Raw genomic sequence first — 22,414 nt, 5'->3', positions numbered from 1 at the left:
GGAGTAAAATCATTAGCATAAGCTTGCATTAACATTTGAGCCATAAAATATACTCCTGATTAGTTCAAGATTCACTTACGTGTCAAAATACAGATGCACCGAGTCTATGTCCATGCGGAACATGTACACGGCGGTGCAGGCAAATAGTCGCAATCAAACTTATAGCTACATGCTAATATGTTGCTAGTGTGAAGTATGTCAGGGAAAGCTGGGTATAATTCTTTGTGCCTCTTTGCAATAGCAGAGCACTTTATTTTCAACTAAGTGTGAGAAGATCTTGCAACTTACTGCAGCTTGAGGGAAAGTTTGATCATGTCTTTTGTAATAAAAAATAATATTTTGCATTTGAAAGGTAATTTTTGGGGGGGGGTCCTGCGCATCTCTAGTCAAACCTGTCCAGGGCGTACCCCACTAGGATAAACTGCAGGCAACGCCTCCAACCCTGAATGGGATAAGGAGTAAAGAAGGGAGGTGGGTGAGTGAGTGGATGATAAAAGCTGTACATGACTCATACTGTCAGCTTAGCTACAAACTGCATTTAGGCAAAATTATATATAGGAAAATGCTAAACGTACTGCTGTTTGATTCACCAAAAATAGGCCGAGGTCAAAAGCAATAAGGTATGAGGAGACCTGGGAATAGTATGGGTGAAAAGACATAAGGGAAAAGGGGGTGAAGGGGGAAATATCAACAACTGTGACAGCTGTGTGGATATGGTAAGCTGAACCACAACAGGGAGGCTCCAGGGCAGGAATGCAGAACAGATCAGCCAGACCGGAGCGTGTGCTTAGGTTTGACATGGCGAGGCAGTGGCGAGCCACACCACACAGCAGCTGTCTAATCCCAAACTTCTGCCTTGATACTCCTGTTCTGAAAAGCACAGTCCGTTCTTTGAACTATTGACTTCTTATTTCTTCTAAACCTACTACAGATGCTCTCACTCTTCGGTGTCTATCACTCGCTTGGATTAAACTGACATGCCACATGTCAGCCTCTGGCACGCCACATGTCAGCCTCTGGCACAGGTCGTATCTCACGGTTACGATCTTGACAGGCAACACAATGCAGTCACAGATGAAAAGTATACAGAGCATTTCCTGTATACTTCTTGAGCTCCAGATGTCAAGACCTCAAAAACCAAGGAGTCTTACCTGCTACAGAGTTTGGCCTCGGCATCATGAGGGAAGCTGATGTCTGTGGCAGGTACGCAATGGGTCCCTCAGGTGAGTGACTTGGAGGGTGTGGTGGCCCTGGAGCACCCGCAGATATGTTAGGGTGCTGCTGGTCTGTCCTGGATGGGGTGTCTGCAGGTGTTGCTGTGGCACTGCTGGAGTCTTCTTCGGCCACAGGAGAGCAGGTGTCCGCCCGCACGCTCTGTGCCAGGCCATGGCGACCGCTGCCTCTTAGGCTGCCATCTTTACTCCACTCCAGGCTGGAGCCGCTGCGGTCATCATTCTCTGAAGAACTAGTGATGGTGGCTGAGAGCAGATTTAAATTTAAAAAAAAAAAAAAAAAGAGAGAGAGAGAGAGAGAGAGAGAGAGAGAAGGGATTTTCAGCAAGTGAGGGAGGTGAAATGAGGGGAAGAGGCACAAGATATATCTGAGTAATGGTCTTTATGTGCGATGAACATTTATCCGTCTTAATCTCTAGTGAGACACCGAGCTGTAATGGAACTTTCAGCTTTGAGTGGCTTGGTGGTTTTGCTGATTGCCCTATCAACAGTTCTCAGAAGCTCATTTTATATTTACAGCGATCGTCTTCCTATACTCGTGAAACTCGGAAAGCACAGATTTATAGAACGTAATGTATTGTTATTGTTAAGAATCAGCGTTTGAATGATTTGGAATCATCCAGTGCAAACAGCAACTGCAACTGCAACAACTAGTCGGAGGGGAAAATGCAAAAGAGCAGGAATAACAATATAAAACCAAACATGGACATTTTTTTTTTACCCCTTCAGTTTAGACAGGTGTCTCTTCTAGAAGAAGAACTCCTTTAATCTCCCCTCGAGCCAACACAGCGACCTACCACAATCTTAAAAGCAAAGGAAAGGACTAACTCTCCATGATGACAGGCAGCTGGATACAGGAACATCAGCACTGTTAGTGGACTGGAGCCGGCCAGCCAGCTGGCCATGTTTGCATCACACACTACTAATCTGGATTTCATAATGGCGCAGCACGTTGCATCACCACTAATATTAATACAACAAACACATCTTGGACCCTGTGATTCCTGCGCTGGTTTCCTGGGCAAACATGAAGTCCTCTCATGGCAGCAGTCACGATAAACCCTGCTCGGACCACGGCATTAAAAGTCATCGTGATCTGACTGGCTAAACTACAGGACCTTGCTAAGAAGAATATGTAATTATTTATTCAAGCTTAGTGAAAATTTGAATTTTTATTTTATAAACAACTACATGCAGTCAAGTCCAGGCCCCTCGTGAAGGACCTTCTGAGGGAGCTGTTTTGTAAATGTTAAGACATTGCAAAGTCTCACTAATTCCATCAAGGAGCTTTTAATGCAAAACAAAGCCAAATTAATGTGCTTCTGAAATCAGAGTCAAAGTGAAACTTCAAAGAACAGAGAACATTAATCACAGGCATCAGTCTGACTTGTGGACGCACTGTGACTTTGTTCTTTCTTTTCCTTCCTGCACAATTTTATTAAGGAGTGTGGGTGGGATGTTGTAGACCAGTGGTACTTTACACCCCCTTCCCAAAAACACTCCACCCGCCCACTCAAGTACATAGCAGACTAGCATGCCATAGTCACCGATGTAACAATTTAATTTAACATCACTCTGCTGCAGATTTAAAAGCCCTCTGCTGCAGATACAGCTCAAGAATCTGCTGTTAGCAGTGAAGCAGCCAGTCAGTCACAGCTTCAAAGGATAGCTAAACACAGCTAATTAGACTCGAAAATTACATGCACATGGCATTTCATAGTTTGTAATGGGTGTACAATAAAGGGGTCGTAGAATTAGGGATCAAGAAAGGAAAACAAGCTGACCATAGTTATAGCACATGCTGCATTTCTGCAAAACTGTGTTCTGTCCGTTTCAAAGTTCAGGTGTTTGATAGTTGCTCATAACGTCTTCATTACTGACAGATTTTGATGCACAACTAGTGTTACTTTCTGCATGTCTGTGTGGGTCTGTGGGTTTGAGCAGCTAATGCACCCTCCCAGCAATCTGTCTGTGACCACAGCAAAGAGCTGAGAGAGACGGAGGCACCGATTTCCATTAAGAACTGGGTTTTATGCAGCATGACTTTACTTCATACCAGCTCGTTTCGCTAACTTTCCTGAAACCTGCTTACTGAAGTTAACAACCACACTTGCAGAGATGGCATTCTCTCACAAAACTCATTTTGAGTTAACTAAAGTAACGTAATTGCGTGCAACTGACAGCAACACATTTGGCACCAGTGCACATCTTATCCTGGGTGGTGTCAAAGCTGCAAGCTGGAAGATACTATATCGCAGCTTACATAAATTATTCAGCACGTTAGCAATGATATTGCTTTGGGGGGCAGAATGACTGAATCATGGTAATCATTTATGTCAACTCTGGAGTATTGGAAATCCAAATTGTTGTGTTGGATCTTGCTTTGGCATGCATTACTTTCTCCTGCATAACTATAATTTTCATCAGCAAGTCCGATATTCTTATTAGTTCAAGAATATCAGACAAATATAAGGGCAAGGGAAAAGTTTAAAATCTGGCACCCTGTCCTCTAGTCTAGGAGTGCAGTCAGGGAAAAAAAAAAAAAAAGGGGGGGGGGGGGGGGGGTTCAACAGTGGATAAATACAGCATCATAGAGTTACAATTTGCTATTCATTCCTCACTCAGAATGGGATCCCAGCATTTTTATAGGCACTGGAGGCTTTGTGAGTAGAAACGGCAGTTGAATTAATGCATCAATAGACTATGCCATCTTCCTGTCAGCTTGAGTAAATCCCCTGACGTCTTTTAGGGCTATTACTACAGATACAGCACAACGTCACACTGTGGCAACTGTCACCTTAACGCCGTCTCATGCCGATACAGCTCTGTCTAAACCCAATGACGTACATGGGGAAGGATGAATATAATGTGACACAGATGGTATTCGATCCCAAAAGGTTTCACACAACGAGTAGTGACTGACACTGCACAGGTGTGTTTTCTTTGTTCTAACTCATAGTGTAGATGAAGCAAGTCAGATTGCAAATTAAAATTAGAAGAGCTTCACAGGAAGTGATTAGTGATTATAAGCAATGCTGCAAAGGGGACTGGGTGTCCATGCTAAAGTGCAAACTAATAGACTACTAAGGAATCAGCAGAGCTGTTGGTATTATTAATGTTCTCATCAAACCCAGAAACCAGTGCAGGCACTGGTAAGCTACAAGTGATAAATTGGAGGCTGGTGTTACATTTTTGTCATTGCTATGAGCTGTGCTACTAGTGCATCTCGCACCAAGCTGCTCAGTCATGCAGGACACATGGTTGAAAGGGTGAGGTGGGGACTAATTTGCACAGGTCCATGCAAACTAAATGAGGAGGCAATGGTGAGGCCATATTTCTGAGCTATGCACAAAAGAAATTATTTTCACTGAAAATTTCTTTTTTAGATTTATGTAATTTGGATTAAAAGAGATGATGTGAAAAGTAACAGTTTAATCAAAGACCATTCATTTAAATGAAATTTAAGTGCCACCTACTTCCACCTCTGACCTGTGTATAGCTGCTAGATTATGAACAAAGTAAGACATTTTTAAATGCATACAGCGCAACCCTGAACTTCTGTACACATTACCCCGTAAAGAGTATTCAAATATCCTTCAAAGTCGACATTAAATGTTGTTTAATCTGTCAGATCCTTAGTACAAAGTACAAATGGACCGATCAACTGGCCAGGGATCGGAATCAGACGATATTCAACTTCTCGACATGGAGTAGTGACTGGCTGATCAGCTTCCAGTATGTCTGATTACAAGCCAGCTAGTTTCATATATGTGCACAGTGCCACAGACATATAGGCACACACACTCACAGACACACACTAACCTGTTGTTAGAGGCAAACCGCCTCACTGTGTTTCTAACATCAAACTCCACAGACCCTTAAATCACCCTCACCCAGCTGAACATTGAATATTTTAAAGAAGGTAAGGAAGAAGAAGATGTTGTTAAAGTTAAAGCTATCCAGAGCTCATAGCCAGCCCCAAGCCAGCAGCCTTGGTATGAGTAAAGATCAACACAAAAGAAAAATTCCAGAGATGAGTAAAAAAAAAAAAAAGCGAGAGAGAGAAAGGATCAATGCCCTGTGATCTGGTGAAGTTCCTGACATTTGTTTTGGTATATGAATCTGTTGTACCTGCTTTATTTGTAAAGGTAAAATATGTCAGGCAGTGTGGATGCACAGCAACTCATTATTAGACAATTCTTTGAACTTGTTTCCAATAGACACATCATGCTCATCTGATCTGATCTTCTTTTGCTTCCTTAAAAAACCAGTCAGCTGCAGACCTTTTTGGCCAGAGCGGCGATAACGACGCCCAGGTTGGACAGTGAGCTGTTGATGGCGGTCATCTCTTTGAAACGGTCACCCTGAGACTGGCTCTTCACCATTCGCTCACTGCCAGCCAAGTCCACCAGGCACAGAGTGGCTACACACACAGAGAAAACCAACTCTTATAGGAAGCAGTGATCCGTTTTTCCTTCCATTAAAGGTAGTTTTAATACTTTACAAAACACTTCTTTTAGCGCTCAGGGGCTCAAACATTAACGTTGAGTCATCAGAGCAGATTTTGCACTGGTTACAGTAACAATAACTAACCAGACTAAATATTATAGATCCAAAAAGAAGAAACCACATTCCTGATGCTGGTACTTCCAGTGTGATACATTTGCACTTGACATCCCTGCCGGCATTAACTCCCTCAATATCCAGCTGGAAGACTGAGTGGGAGCGAGACGAGCGGTCATTCTGGGCTGTCTGGGCAGTGGAGCGATTCTGATTGGCCAAAGCAATCAGACGGAGAACCTGAGAGGACGAGGGAACGTTTTAAAACATAGAGCATCGATAAAGTTTGATGTATTTTCAAAGTTTGGTAACAATTTGTCAGCAGATTTGAAATTAATTTGTTCTGAGCTACAGATGTCTGTCTGCTGTACCTGATCCTCATTGGAGACCCGCTCATAGGTGAGATTAGTGATTGTCAATTCGTTGCTGGCTGTCTTGCGGATCTCATGCTCAGGTCTCTTGCTGGACTTGCCGGTGAACACAAGGTCCCTCAGGGTCTCATTGTAAATTTCGACGAAGCTCGCTGTGAACGTGAACTGTGAAGTGAGTGGGGGTTAATGCCCCACACTCTTTTCTGTCACTGCTTTGAATGCACAGACTGGTCTTAATGTTGATCTTTGTAATCTTCAGTGTTACGACCCGGCTCAAAAGCCGCAACATAAAAACAGAGATGAATAGCAGAGTGTGGGTGAGAAGAGGTTTCATCCTAAAATGGAAAACCAGGTTGGCTAAAATGGAAAACCAGGTTGGCTAAAATGGCTGGTGCCACCAAGGCAAAGACTAGTGCACTGCCGGGAAGCTTGCCTCAGGTATGCTTTTATCCACACCTGACTAGGTGTGGCCAATTAGCACCAGCTGAAAACACTGAGACGATTAGAAGCTGCAGAGGGACGTAACATTCAGTATTGATATTTGTAAATGTAAACTATGAGGATTTATTTATTTTTAATTCTTTTCTTTTTTTTCTTTTTTTCCCTCTTTTTTTCTTTTTCCAAATAAATGTCCCGATTGAGTAATGAAACTAACCCAAAGGAGAATTCTAACAATATTAGACAGGCCATTCAATATGCTTTATCGTGGACAACTCGTGGCTAAAACCCCCCCCCCCCCACACACACACACACACACACACACACACACACACAAACCTCTAATCAAACATGAAAACGGATAATCCAGCTGAAGCTTCAGACAGCCGTCAGACAGTGAAACACTGCCATCTGCTGGACTCGAATAACAAAGACGCTGCTTTGACAGGTGAGGGAGTTTCAACAAGTCTGCAACGACTCAAGCATCAAACTACAGAACTATTCTAGCGGACATGGTGCTCTAATGACTGCTTCATTAACGCAGGTCAGAAAGGATCAAACATATCAATAAATCATAAAACACAAAACGTCTCTTATTGCCCAGGGCTCAGGAAGTGAGTGTGTTCCTTATAGCCTATTAAACCTTAGCAGGTTATTTTGATGTGTTACAGATGAAACAGCTATCCAGTAACATTCAGCTACAAAAACGCTTTTTTATAATTACTTTTTTACAGCTTCGCACTTTTACACAAGTTTTATCATCAGTGTCACAATGGCTGCTGCTAAAATTGAGTACAAGATATTTGTTGGCCTGATTAAAAGGTCTTGATGCGTGCTCAATCATCAGGGAAGTAAATCTCCAAAAGTTGATTCTGTTCTTCTGGACGTAGCGTTTTCAGTCAGAGAAACCAGCCGACTGAAGGAACAATGGGCTGGGAGGTCAGTTCCTTAATCATGATTATGCAAATTCTCATGACCATTGATCAACAACCACTGATCAATGGTCCTGAGTACCATTCACAGAGAGTTGGAGAACGGCTGCAATCACAGCATTGTAAGATGGTGACAGATGTACCCTTAGGCCCCCTCCTTGATTCAGAGAGGGTCTTTCCCTTTTCACGTAAATGGCCTCCTTGACTCCGCCCTCAAACCAGCGTTCATTGCAGTTATTGTTGACAATCACATTGTGTCGTGTAACCATCCAGCTCACATATTCAATGTAAATGATTTGTTGAACTGAAGACATGATGAATGTTCCTGCATTAAAACACATCCAGCCTAGTGTTCTCACTCTCCCTAAATGGATCTGTTACATTAGTGATATATGGGAGTTGTGTTTCAGTCTTTTCCACATGAGGACATTTACATTTAGTTTTTGCTTTACTGATGAGTGGCTGGTTAACCTGCAGTGGTTGAAGCATGTGTCGGTCGTCTGGAAGAGTAGGTGTAGAAGACGTCTTTAATGAATGTAATGCTCTGAAGGTGTCAGTGATTACTGTGAATTCATTATAAAAGTGGATTTCAGTGAATAAAGTGAATAAAGACAGGCCCTCATGGTGACGCTCAGGTGTCCATAAAGTGTAACAGGAGAGCTTTGTCATACTTTCAGAGATTTTACATGAGCCAGTCTTTCAAAAATTACATAAATAAATAATTCATTCATTCATCCACAGGAAACACAATGCTCATATCTGAAAGTAAACTCTGATATATATCCCCGACTAGAGTTACTACTAAATAAAGGATCGCCCCAAAATGACTAAATATATAAAGACACTCTCCAGAAGAAGTTAAAGGGATTTTATTTATTGTACAAGCAATATCTTCATAAGAATTACAAATTCTGCAGACATATTACCTTCTTACTGAACCTGAACAACTCACACACAGACGTGTCTGCTGCTTATCTTTGTTCAAACATGATGTTTTATCTTCTCTTCAAAACACATTACTCATCTTTCTGGCATCGTGTTACATGAAAACACCTGCATTCTACCTGTGTCATTGTACCACAAAGACAATGATTGCAACACTGTGCTTGCAAAATAGAAGAAATAAGACGACCAGCAAATACATAAAAGATGGTAAAAGTGATTCCATCTTTGTGTCTCCTCCCATTGTTTCCCCAGTCTGTCTAGTTCCCATATTCCCAGGACACCGCTGGACAACAAGTGGGTATTCCAAGACTGAGAGACAGCCAGAGTTGGCAAAAGAGCAGACATTCTCCACTTAAGTAGAAGTAAAAATACTATTGTTCCAGTGAAAGTTAAAGTACTGATTCAACTTCATTACTCAGCTAAAGCAAAAAAGTACAGGCTCGAAGCGCTTACAGAGAAAAGCAGACAACAGAATACAACAGAATGCTGATACAACAGAATCCCCGCCTGCTCCAGCCTGCATGCCAAATATCCTTGGGCAAGATGCTAACCCCAAGTTGCTCTCCGATGCATCCATCGGGAGGATGAATGCGTATTAATGTTAGATAGAAAGCACTTACAGAGAAAAAGCATAGAAAAAAGTGAGTGCATGAATGAGGCAAGTTGTAGAGAGTAGAAAGGTTTTATACAAGAACCAGTTCATTTACCGTTATATTTTAGTTTCATTTTCAGTTCTGTACTTTTTACATGTAATATTGATTCATTAGATTGACTACATGCATTAGACCTAACTTGCTGACAGCAAATTTAAACAACCGTAATAATTTATTTTCAGCGTCTGAAATATTTATTTAGTTTGTTTTTTGTTTTCTTTTTGGCTCCTGATATTAGTCAACTACTATTTGTCAATGTTGAACTAATAATGAATCTAAGAAAAGCTATTTGTCACGGTTGGCCAGCGTCAACCGTGGGGATGTGAGGAAGGAGGAGCCAGGCACGGAGCTCTGAATGCAAGCAGTGCGTTTATTTACAGTGAATGGAAAATAACAATAAATCCGCAGTGCGTTCCCGACTCCCGTGAAATGTCCTCTTCCCAGTGCTAGTGTTCCTTGTCTCCGCTCCTCAGTGTCTGAGCACCCCCGTGCTCGCTGCCCTCTCGTCTCCACGCTTCTCCTGGGGAGATAACAAACAGGCAGCCGTAAGACACATACAATGCAGCAGACTATCCGTACTGACTGGCCGAGAGACTAACGTGAAGTCACGCAATGATCCAGCGTCAGAGAGAGCGCCACCGCATTCTCAAGTAGCTCCTCTGACAAGGCTTGATCAGCTGTGTGATGGTCTTCAAGTGTGGCCAACCACCTGGCAGGGCCACACCCACCAGGCCTGAAGGTGCCTGTAAACAGGTGCTCTCAGAAACTCCGGCATCCACACACACACACAGATATACCTGCAAGCAGGGAGAACGAGGGACAGCACACCAAAAACACACATGTCCATAACTGCTGGGTCGTTTAGACTCCTGAGCTGTGCACGAGGGGTCGAACACCCACTGGAAGGCCGGGCACTGGTTTTCAACCGTAATATAACTGATGTGCTCAGGTAACCTGTAGCGCCATGAAACCACTGTCACACCACGGCGCATAAGAAATGATGCTTTAAGAGACTGATGGGATCGGGCAGCAGGGAAAACATCCACAAAATGCTACTTTCAGTTTGACTCCCTAAGACTACCTAAACTAAGTAGAGTCATTACATGCTTGTTAAAAGCAAACTCTCATATAGTTTTTAATGTGCTTCTTTCATTACAATGACTAGATAAAGAATGTGGCCCTGTCTCTATTTAACACTGGCTACCCCAAAATGTTTCCAAACCTACAACCGTAACTTTCACTGAGAGATTTTTAGATACGGTTATTGAAGCTGTGGGGTTAATTTTTTAAGTAACATGAGAGAGAGGCAGCAGCATACTGTTAGATTATAATATTATTTTATGCCATGTTATACCCCTAACTAAAGATTGTGAATTATTATGTAGTTTTAGTTTGCATTATTCTCCTGAATTAGAAGAAGCTGACAACTATTGCATTAGTTAAACTGATTTGCATTACATTAGACTGCTGATTTATTGTGGATGAATGATATTGTTTTATGATGCATAATACTGCTGCAGAAAGTCATCGCCTTATTTGTCTGATTAGAAGAGAACAGAGCATGCTGGAGTTTTCTGCCCCAACTCAGCAGGAGCAGATAAACGGGGAGCCAAGGTCGTAGCTTAGGCGCCGTGTGAGAGAAAAGCATGTGAATGTTTAGGCTTTTATGATAAGGTGGGAGAACCAGAGGCTATAAGAGTTTGAGCAATGCTCCACCATTTTGAGATCTGAGGCTGTCTGCATCAGTGTCCATCTCCCACGCGTGTGACTATTAACTTAACCCGGCCGGACCAGTGTTGTTATTGTGGTTTTTTCTCTTGTCTCTTGTCTCCATCCCCATATTTTGAACCATAACAATACACACAGAGCATCAGTGATAGAAAGCTAGGCTAACATAGGGTAGCTACCTGTTCAAGGAGAAACATGTATAGGCCCATCTCAAGTGCCAGTGAACATCTAAATGATTCAGGGAAGACTTTGGAGAAAGTGCTGTGGGGAGATGAAACCAAATTCCAATTATGTGGCTTTAACTGACCTTTTGAAATAGGAGTGTGATGCAAAAAATAGCATCCCCGCAGTCAAGCAGAGAGATGGAAACATTATGATGTGGGCTACAGAACGACTTAGTCGGGGTTCCAAGCAGTCAGGAAATGTGACATCGTCAGACTGCAGGCCACGGATTGGCTCGTCAGTCGCGGCACTCAATGAGTCATGAGACGGTGTCTTTCACTAAAATCAAAACTGCAGTTTTTTAAAAACCCTGCAACAAGGCAAATAGCTGCACAACACCGTGGTTTCCAAGTGTGACAAAAAGCCACAGATACATCATTCACACATTCACACACTGGTGATGGCAGCTACATTGTAGCCACAGCTGCCCTGGGGCGCACTGACAGAACATTGCAGAACCTTCAGCACCTCGTATGAAAAATATTTGACTGTGTGCATGCTTTTAGCACTGTTTGGATTTGAGAAAATCTAAAATAAATCGAAATTTGCTTTTAGAAGTTGTTTTATAAAGTTCAGTGGTATATTATGCATACAATAGGACATCTATTTAGATTTACATCTTCCACAGAAAAAACTGCACATTACTGAAACTTAGTATACTGGACTTTGTTGTTGTCCCACACAGGTTCAATTTCGAGTGGTAGATGGCTCAGTGCTCAGTCAACCAAGATTTTATGATAGTGGGCACAATGAGATAGATAAGCTGCTTGTAAACAGTACTTTTATGCTCTCTTTTTCCATTTGGATAAGAAAGAAAGAACCAGGAAACAAAGGCAAACAAATAATCTGTGCCTTTATCCCAGATTCACATTATAGGAACAGCTGCTCAATGACCACTGTAGTCTTTGCTTACAGCACTTTTATCTAGATCTATGCAAAGTGATCCACTACACCTACTTTTACAGTTAAATCATTTTATGAGCACTGATGCCATTTTAATCTGAGTTTCTACTCAAATACAATCAGTAAAGAAAAACACAGTCTGTGACGTTTGTTTTGAAGGAAAAGGTATTCCCTGCAAATGTTTATCTGTGTGAGACTATTCAGAAAACAGTCATTTTGTTTTATAGGTGAGACACTTGGCCTCTTTTTTCCTTGTTCTACGTTTGTCTTTTGTCCGATTACTCTGGAACACAAGATGGAAAACTGATATTCTCATGTTAAAAATATAGAAAAAGGATTTTATCACCCATAAATGTTAACTTCTCATGCCTCTAAGCACAAGCAGGAGCAGAAGTGCCCTCTGCAGTTTGTGTGTGGAAGTGCAAAAGCTAACAGCACCTGGTTTTCCCAGGCGGTCTCCCATCCAAGTACTGACCAGGCCCGACCCTGCTTAGGTCACGATATCGGGCAAGCAGAGCTGAAGAGGAGGATGCAGGAGGCCTGTGTGTGTTCAGCAGCCTGCTGCATTGGAGTTTGCCTGGTAACAGATGACTCAAACAGCCCACACACCCGCTGGACGTGACCGCAAACATGCCCCCCTACACCTTTTACATAGCCCGGCTGCTCGAGTTCTTTTGCTGGTTTTTCCCGCGACCCCCCACCTTCTTCAAATCCAACAAAAGTGGTATCAAACGTTTATGCTACGTTTGTGCTGTAAAAATTTTTGTTTGTGCTGCTATCATTTTAAAGATATTCAAGAAAATTTCTAGAGGTCCCCAGAGGTCAACCAGCCCCCCCACATTAATTAAATCAAACAAAACTGGTGTCAATCAACTGTGCTACGCTTGTGCTGGTTTGTGCTGCTAAAATTCTCGTTTCTGCTGCTTCTGTTTTAAAGATATTAACGAAAATGTAAAGGTCAAAAGGTCTCTTCAGTATCCTTCCTGATGGCAGCAAACTGAAGATGCTGTTGAAGAGATGAGTGGAGTCACCTGTAATGAAGAGGACCTTTCGAATGAGGCAGGCACAGTAGATCTCCTGGGGAGGGAGGCAAGAGAGGACCCTGCAATCCTCTCCACTGCTCTCACTACCCGTTGTCATATTTTTCCTGCAGGACCCAGTGCAGGAGTCATACCACACAGTGATGCAGTTGGTGAGGATACTTTCAATGGTGCTCTTTAGAAGGTGCTCATAGTGGGGGTTGAATCTCTTGTCAGCAGAGTGAAGAGAATTGTTATGTGCATTATTATTCAGCCCCCTTTGGTCTGAGTGCAGTCAGTTGCCCATAGACATTGCCTGATGAGTGCTAATGACTAAATAGAGTGCACCTGTGTGTAATGTAATGTCAGTACAAATACAGCTGCTCTGTGACGGCCTCAGAGGTTGTCTCAGAGAATACTGGGAGCAGCAACACCATGAAGTCCAAAGAAACACTCTGATGGACGTGTGGACAGCAATGCTGCCTTGAACAGTACCGATGTTTCAGGGCTGGGTGACGTTGTTGGGTGGGACATCTACATCCTGACATATCAAGGTTACTTTACTTTTAGGTCAATTTGCTTTACAGAAAAATAATAGCATTTGTCATCAAGATATTTATATGACTGCACTTGATCAGGTTTGTCCGGATTTCAAACTGTTCTAAAAGTCTTTTGATTCAAATCTGGGGCTGTGTTATTGAAAGAAGCAGAGAAATCGATGAACTGAAGTCCTTTACTCTCTACATGTTTGACAATCAGGTGAAGTAGAATCAAAAGCACGTCCTCCACTCCTCTATTGGGCTTATGTGCAATCTGCATTGAATCAAGCTGAAGTTCAGTGTCTTCCATAATCACATTTCTGATGATTTTTTCAAAGACTGAGGTGAGGGCAGCAGGCCTGAAGTCGTTTAGAACTTTTGGACGACTAGATTTAGGACCAGGAACCACAACAGCTTCTTTCCAAAGAGAGGGCATGAACGATTTATTCAGAATAACCTAAAATATGGGACTGAGTTGTCTGTGATGGTTCTCAGTCATCCAGGTCATTGTAGACTAAGGAGCTTGCAAAGAAAAGCGTCTGGACTTCTTTGAGTTGCTTGAAGACGTTTCACCTCTCATCTGAGAAGCTTCTTCAGTTCTAAGGGTCAGTTGGTGGGGAGTCCCAGATTTAAACCCAGTGGGAGTTTCCCCCCAAAGAGGGACAAAGGACCCCCTGATGATCCTCTACGTAATCACATGAGCCAAGGTGTGAAAGCGGGTGGGGGTCCTAATCAGCCAGGGTTTCGGGTGAGCTCATTGTGAAACCTGGCCCCACCCTATCATGTGATTTCCTGAGGTCAGATGGCCCAGGATGTGAGTGGGCGTTAAGGTGTCTGGGGAGGGAACTCAAAACTGGATTATAGATTATTTATATTATATATTGATATTATTTATCTGAATATTTATTTATCATAACTCTGTTTCTACACTCACTTTATATGAGTGCTTGTTGTTTCTTGTATATTTGCTGCTATGACAACTCAGTTTCCCTCCTGGATTAATAAAGTTTCTCTGATTCTGAAATACAGTGAGCCATTATATTTGTAGTTTCTAACTAACAATATAAAGGCTCTGCAACCGATAGAGCCACAGCACGTCCCACTGGCAGCTGAAGGAGCTTTTATACAAAGGACTTTGTAATTGAAGCTTTATTTATACAGGTCGGCTCATTGAGACTCAATGTCTCATTTACAAGAGAGACCTGTTCCAGACACACATATTAAAATTACAACAATAAGAGAAAAGTTTGTGTAATGTACTCAGTCACATTAAAAACGAGAACAAGTTCCCAGAGATGGTTTCACAAAAACATGTGTACGTCTTTTGAAGTCTGCAAGTGAAATCAACGGAGAGCCTTAAATCCTTCGGTTATGTTTTCCATGAAGACGGAGCAGAAAAGGAGAACGCCTTCTTCCCAAGCTCTGCATGAACTGATGGAACAGTGGATGTAATGATGTCCTGAGACTGCAGGCTGTGACTAAACTGTTTGCCTAACATGTACTCTGATGAATAGGAGGCAGTAACCCAGAAACAGATTGATAGATAAAATGATACTAATGGACCATCCTGTGTAAGACCAATGAGGACCAGTTAACCAGAGAACACAGAGTATAGTGGTGTTCTTCTGTTGTAGAGAAAGATTAAAAATATAAGACACTGGCTCAGCTATGATATTTGCAGCCAAGTGCAAGAAGGAAGGAGAACGATTGTGAGGACGAGTTTCTGGTGTTGGGGCTATTCAAAGCCTTACAAACCTCTTCTACTGTGACAGGTGTGAAGGAAAAGGTATCAGTAAGCAGGAACTACGAGCAGAGTTGTGTGCAAGAGGTTTACCATCAGATACTGTGCTGAACAAAGAGCAAGAAGCAACAAAGTGTTTGTTAAAGCAACATTTCAGTTTTGTGTGACACAGGAGTGGAGTCGATATTTAAGTGAGGAGGAAGCTCTGAGGAGTCACAGCTGGCAGAGACACTTTATAGTTTGCCAAAACCTCCTACGGTCGTTTGGACTGTCAGTCGTTAAAGTAAAAAATAGTTACATCTTGATGATGGAGGCAGTAATCCGATTACACAGCTAATGAAAACGTAGCCAATCAGCATCAGAGCCAGACTTCCTGCCCAGGCCTGGTTTCTCTCATGTAGGAGATCGGCCGGTACTGAACCAAACCAGGCCTGTCCCGACCTTTCACCCTGACCTGGCAAAAAGTGTCTGTCCACAAAGTAGACACAACTCTCCTGTAAATGTTCCCAAACTGACATTGTCAGCCTGTTTAATACGACCCCAGTTCAAACTGATGCGGGCTCGGAGCGTGAGATTTTAGTGTTTCTCACAGCACCAACTACGCAGTGATCACTCAGGTCGTTGGCAAAAACTGCAGATGTGGAAAACTTACGCAGCATATTAGTTAAAAAAGGTCAATAAGAGCAGATTTATCTGGGTGTTTAGGATCAAGGCGTGTGAGGCTTTAAATAATTTGAGTCAGTTTTAAAAACAAGCAGCGTGCCTTAAACTCATCAGACACAGAAGAAAGCCAGTCCCAATGAAAATCATCCATCTGAAAGACGTCATTAAAATGCAGCTCAGATAAAAGTTGAACCAGAGACGGTGATGTGCTGGGGGAAGCAGGTGGAGGCTGATAGCAGCCAACAACAGTCTGATTTCCAAACAGATCAATAGTTAAGGCCAAGATTTCAAATGGCTGAGGTGCAGATGGAGAGAACAAGACTTGAGCAGCAAGACAGAGCTTCACATAAACTTCCAGACCTCCGCCTTTTCTGGGACAGTCTGAGAGCTAAATGTTAAATCCATCAGTTGCTACGTTTTTATCCAGTAAAGATTTGGAAAGTCTCAGAAACAACAACGATACCAGCACCGCTTGAACAGGCCCAGATTCCAATCATATCCATGTTAGGAAGCACACGACGTGATGCACGTGTAACCCAGACAGTTTTTAACATCTGCTGGTGTTTCACATTCAGCCAGAGGCCCAGGGTTAGGTTGGATACCAGACAATAATAAAAGCATCGTTATTAGACTCTAGAGCTCGTTTATAGCTGACACCACATGTAGAGTTTAAGTTCACACAGAGACGATGACATTTTTCTAAAACCAGCAAACAATAAACAAGAAATGTAACAAGAGTTTCAGAAGAAGCTGTTTTACAGAGAAATGATTCCCCGAAGACAAAATTATTATTATCATCTTTATTTCTCCAGGTGAAAATTTAATTGAGATTAAAAATGTTGTTTTCAAGAGAGACCTGGCATCATGGCAGCAAGAGTCAGAAATACATCATAATTCAAACAAATACAAAATAGGAAAAACATCCTACATAAACTTCATAAAGTTTCATTAACAGACTTTGAACAATGGACTTCAAACTTCCCCCCAAAACAACAGAAACACATTTGAAGATAATGAATGACATTTATCCCTCTAAAGAAGGACTTAGACTACGATTTAATATGAATGAGAACATGTTCATAAATGGATGCAATCAAAGATTTCATCAATCCCTGATTCAGAGACAACAGAACATTTGGTTTGATTTCACAAGATAAGAATGACGACTGAGTTGGAAGATTGTTTTATGTTTAGTCAAATCTTTCATACATAAAGTCGGATTACAAAATCATCCCCTAAGTTTGTTGTTTTATTCAAGGAATTGAAATTATGGAGAAAATCTGTGAAATGACTTAAAGAAAACAAACCACAAAAACTCTATGATGCTCTAAACCCCCTGGTTTAGGTCGGCAAAACTTTACTAGATCCGCCCCTGCAGTTACCAGCTGTCAGCTTGACAAGATGACATGATCAACATGACAAGAACTAAACATAACCACGCAGACATGACACATGAACCAGGGAGACTTAGTACAGGGGGAGATGACATAAACAACTAAGGAACAAAACTAAACTGCAATCTAGAAATTAACTAGGTGAACTAAGCTAGGTGCAAATGAATACAAAAGATACATGAAACTCAAATACTGGGTCGCTTGACCCAGGACCATGACACCGATACTCTAAACCTCCTGGTTTAGGTCGGCAACCTTTCTGATGATGAGTGCATCTAAAACTTCCTCAGAAGTCAATGTGCCATATGATTGCATTAGCAATAAATGACACACTATATAGAACCACTTCATAGGATTATATTTGTGCGCAGATGTTTGCAGCTATCAGCGAATATTTATCAGCTATTTTGAAACAAAAAAGACTTTTTATCCATAACAGCAAATGAACTGTACAACAGAAAATACAAATGCTATTTATGGTCTCCTCACAACAATGATAAGAAAAATAAACTGGGCCAATATGTCATGTTTCTTAATACAGAGACACACATGTTAATGTGATCTCTGGTCTCCCACTCAGAGACACAGGTCTCCGAGTGTCCAGCATTCAGACCTGAGGACTCTCTTCATGTGAGAGAAAATCTGCTCACACAGATATGTAGAGCCGAATACTGTCAATAAGGCCTCTGCAATGTTCTGAAGACAGTTAAACCTGTCAGGTAGTGATGTCCAGCAGGTGAAAATGCAGCTCCATGAACTCCAGAGTCTTGTTGGTATAACTGTCAGCTACTTAGAAAAGGATGCTGGTGTTATTTGTCTCTCAGAAACAGCTCATAACTTCCCTTCAACACATTCATGTCACCTAAAAGGTAAACCTGTTTCTCTATCACCTGTTCAGCTCTGATGATTCAGTAAGGACGTCTCCTGGTTTCATCTTCATGTTTCCCCCTCACCACATATCCAAACCGACATCCTGACCAGCAGCTTTACAGCTGTGGCTCCAGCAAACATCAGCTGATACTTGAAATTAATATTAAATAAATTCTAACAACAGCTGATCAAGCTTAAACGTGCTGCTGTTGTTTAGCGCGACATCCGCTGGTTTCCTCTTTCGGTGCAAAGTGAGCGATAAACAAACAAGAGAGAAAAGCCGATCAGCTGATCATTGATCAGTTTCATGATTGAAGTAGCAACAGTAGAGGGAGGGGAGAGAATGACAGTGTAAAGACACAGAATAAATCCAGCTTTGTGTCTTTTCCATTCTAGCTGAAGTCCGGGACAAATTGCGTAATATTTTCTCTGAATATGAGACGATTCTGTTTTTTACAGGACGGTTGGAAACTCTACTAAAATAAAGTTCACTATCAGTAACATCATAGCACCACCCAGCTGTATAGAAACTCCGTCATGCTAGCTAGTACACAGTAAGAGTTATTGTCACTAACTGTAAAAAGTCAGCACAAGGAAAATAAACTCCACCTAGTGTTACATCCTGTTTGTTTGCTTCCATCTGTATACATGTCCAGATTCACTGTTATGTTTCTATTCTTACATTGCTGTGTGATCACTGTTCCCTCTGCTGACTGATGTGACCTTTTGTATCTTACACTGATACTTGTCATATTTGTATCTGCGCCTAAAAGATAAAAAGTTTTCCATGCTAAAACACAGCTCCACCTCCTGCAGTTCTCCCTCTGAACCACTAGATGTCTCTGTTATCTAAATGAAGACGTGCAGCACAGCAACCACAGCAGCGCTCAGATCACACGTGTCCTGTTATTATGTATAAAATAATAACAGGACATTCTCCGCAAACTAAGAAGAGCAGGAGCACCAGCCCCCATCATGCACACTTTCTACAGAGGCACCATCGAGAGCATCCTGTCGAGCTGCATCACTGTGTGGTTTGGAGCCTGCAATGCGTCCTGTCATAGAACCCTCCAACGCATAGTGAGAGCTGCAGAGAGGATCATTGGTGTCTCTCTCCCCTCCCTCCAGGACATTTACAGCACCCGTCTCACTAAAAAAGCCCTTTGCATAGCGGCTGATCCCACGCACCCAATGCAAAGCTTCTTCAAGCTGCTGCCGTCGGGGAGGAGACTGCGGAGTCTCCAGGCCAGGACCAGCAGGCTGAAGGACAGCTTCATCCATCAGGCTGTCAGGAAGCTTAACTCCCTCCCGATTCTACCCCCTCTCCCCTCTCTCCTCCACGGTCTCACTGAACTCTGTCACACACACTCACACACACACACTCTCTGACTCACTCACTGGCCTGCACCAGTTACCAGTCACTTTGTGGAGCATTGGACTGCCATTACCTCATAAGACTTTGTGTTACACTATCTCTTACCGTACATTACCAAATCTCCATTTGCACTATTTGCACTACTCTGCCTGGTTTGCACTCAATGTCATTTACCCTTATATTGTATATTGTATAGCTTTCTTGTTATATGTAAAATTGTATTATATTATTTAATTTTTTTTACTTTAAAATATTTTACTTGCATTTTTAATCACTCTTATATTTAAATGTTCATTTTCTATTTTATCTAGGGATTGAGAGTAACGAAGTTTCTATTCTCTGTATGTCCTGTACATGTGGCAGAATTGACAATAAAGTTGACTTTGACTTTGAAAAGCATGAAACAGGTGAGACAGGTGGGATCAATTTTAATGTTGTGGAAATATATGAAAAAGCAACAGAAGAGTGAAAACATTTCCTGTTTCTAGAAAGATCTTTCAGCTCACAGCTGCTCACAGACTGTATTTACAAGTGACAAACTGCAACTCTACAGTACATCTACAGTATATATCAAATATATTCTGTATTCAAATCTATTGAGTGATGTTTGAAAGTCTTTCCAGGTGAGTTTGATCCAGGAGGGTCTGAAGCCAGAGTCAGACAGAGACTGTGCAGAGACTGTAGAAGGACAGAGCAGCAGCAGAGCAGTCCAGATACACTGATGATCCTCTGTCAGATCCAGAGGGACACACAGGGATGATGCTGGACTCTACATTGTGTCTGACAGTGGAGCTGTTCTCAGAGCAGTTCACTCTGCAGCACTGACAGTCATCTGCACTTCTTCTCATTCCTCTGTCAGTCACTGCTGGATGAAGCTCTCCTCTCCACCTCCCAGTAACATGGCCCAGTCAGAGCGTCTCTACACACAAGCTGCTGCTGCTTCAACCTCTCTGGATCATCAGGACACAGCTCCTCCTCTCTCAGCACACACACCGTCCTGTTTACCATGACCTCCACCTGCAGAGAGAAGAAGGAAGAGCAGAGGAGATAAACGAGTGTTTCCAGAGACTCTTCATCAGCTGTCAGTCAGTGATGCAGCACATCCAGTATAAAGAGCAGCAGGGACTTCAGTGCTGGGACTGTACTAGGACTCATTGTTGCTTCACTTTTTCTAATCTTTGGATTTTTATTGAAGTTGATGAAAATGTTTTTCCCTCCTAGTTTGAGTTTGGACTTTCATTCATTAGAAGAACCTTGGTGTGTCCACTCTGAGCTCTGTAGGAACCCCAACAACAAGCCCAACAATCCAGATGGACGGTTCCAGCTGTTAACTGGAGGAATTCCATCCAAACATCTGCTCTCACTAAATTCTTCCTCACCTACAGACTGTGTTCTTCACTGCTTTAAACTTGGAAATGAATGCAGTCATTGGTCTGCGTGCTGCTTTGTTCAGAGAGCTGATTGGCTGTTGACAGTGTTTGATCAGAGCGTGTCAGCCGTTACCATGGTGACCATAAAGGTCAGAAACAGGAAGTGTGTGTGTCCAATCCTGAAGCCTGTCACCATTCTCCTCTCACAGCTTCACTGAGAAGCTGCAGCTTTACAGGAAACACTGGATCTTTGTTTCATACTGACTGTGTTTAGTACAATACTGCTGACAGCACCACCCACTCACTCCATCACTCTACTGACCCCAGAGTCTCCAGTCTGTAGTCTGGACTCTGCTGAAGATCAGACAGCTGCTTCACATCTGGATCCTTCAGGTTGTTTCTCCACAGCTCCAGCTCTCTCAGATGGGAGGGGTTGGACTTCAGCGCTGCTGCCAGATAATCACAGCTGATCTCTGACAAACCACAGCCCTTCAATCTGTATAAAGAATGAAAGATGTAAGTTTATTAGACAAAGTGTGAGCTTGAAATCATTCAGTGTTTCATCATCTGTTCAGAGCTGAAGAAGGTTCAGAATGTAGAAGTTTAGAAAATGGAAACTCCAAACAGCTGAAGCCAACAGGAAGCAGCTTCAAACAGGAAACTGTGCAGAGTTTCAGACTATATGTCCTGATGCAGCCAGTTGGATTTTGGAGATTTGAATCTCTGTTCTGTGACTAAGTCCTTGAATCATTTCTTCCAGTTGGTCCAACAAGACAGACTAAGTGTTGGACATGTGTTGTGGCTCCATTAGGGGAGCTTCTAAATGTGATGTGATGGCCCCTCTGGGTCTGTCAGGTCACAGCACTGAAGAGAGCTCAAACTGGGCACACACTTGTTCCAGTCTGGACCAAAGACTCTATACTGGGACTGAGGGACTGCTTTGACTGCACCCACTGGGACTTTTTAAAGGCTCATGTTCTCACTTAGATCATCGATTTCTACTTACATTTCTTTCTGGGAAAAATGGGGATTACTTTGGAAACAGGAAGTATTTTCCCCAATAAGCAGCCCTGGATTAGTAAATCACTCCAACATGTTCTCAGGCAGAAGAAGCTGTCTTGTTATGAGGGAGAGAAGAAAAAGATTGAGGCACAGAAACTTGTTGAAAGAGAGATAAAGCAGCTAAAATCAGGTGTAAAAGTAAAGCAGAGGATGAGCTGAATAAAGGACACTCAAGGCTGGCTTGGAAAGGAATGAAGTCCATGGTGGGGATGCAGAACAAGGAGCAAAGATGAATGTGATGCTGAATCAGCAGAAGACTTGGACTCATTTGATTCCAGCTTTGATATCATTGATTTCAATGAAGAGCTTTGTGATTGTAGCAAAGGGCTGGTAGCTCTGAGAGTCCCACTGATGAGGTGTTTGTGTGGAAATCTCTTAGTGGGACCAAAGAGAGAAA

General features: G+C 42.4%; 1 protein-coding gene and 1 pseudogene across 9 annotated transcripts in view; both read right to left on the bottom strand.

The window, feature by feature from the left end:
- Window positions 1-1,493, bottom strand: part of LOC147329672 (protein TANC1-like) — a 47,570-nt pseudogene extending 46,077 nt beyond the window's left edge. Inside the window, exon 1 of the transcript XR_015128986.1 lies at window positions 1,152-1,493. The product of XR_015128986.1 is annotated as a protein TANC1-like (transcript). The remainder of the gene's footprint in view (window positions 1-1,151) is intronic.
- The window catches only part of LOC147329671 (protein NLRC3-like), a 121,510-nt gene that overhangs the window by 75,025 nt on the left and 24,071 nt on the right, over window positions 1-22,414 (bottom strand). For 2 of the 8 annotated variants that reach the window (XM_086290984.1, XM_086290988.1), the window contains 2 exons: window positions 21,278-21,451; window positions 19,730-20,602 (listed from right to left, as the gene is read on the bottom strand). The exons of 5 other annotated variants lie outside the window; for them this stretch is intronic. In XM_086290984.1, coding sequence (XP_086147110.1) covers window positions 20,587-20,602; window positions 21,278-21,451 — 190 coding nt within the window. In that variant the 3' untranslated portion in view covers window positions 19,730-20,586. Of the gene's footprint in view, window positions 1-19,729; window positions 20,603-21,277; window positions 21,452-22,414 lie in introns of those variants that run through there. One more of the 8 variants, XM_086290987.1, reaches the window with a different exon arrangement.

This window comes from Aulonocara sp. 'chitande type north' Nkhata Bay, linkage group LG5 (assembly GCF_057382095.1).
Source record: "Aulonocara sp. 'chitande type north' Nkhata Bay isolate Kocher_YH1m ecotype deep benthic linkage group LG5, A_spYH_male_GT1.1, whole genome shotgun sequence".
NCBI classification, from domain to species: domain Eukaryota; kingdom Metazoa; phylum Chordata; class Actinopteri; order Cichliformes; family Cichlidae; genus Aulonocara; species Aulonocara sp. 'chitande type north' Nkhata Bay.
This window is presented reverse-complemented; position numbering and strand designations above follow the sequence as displayed.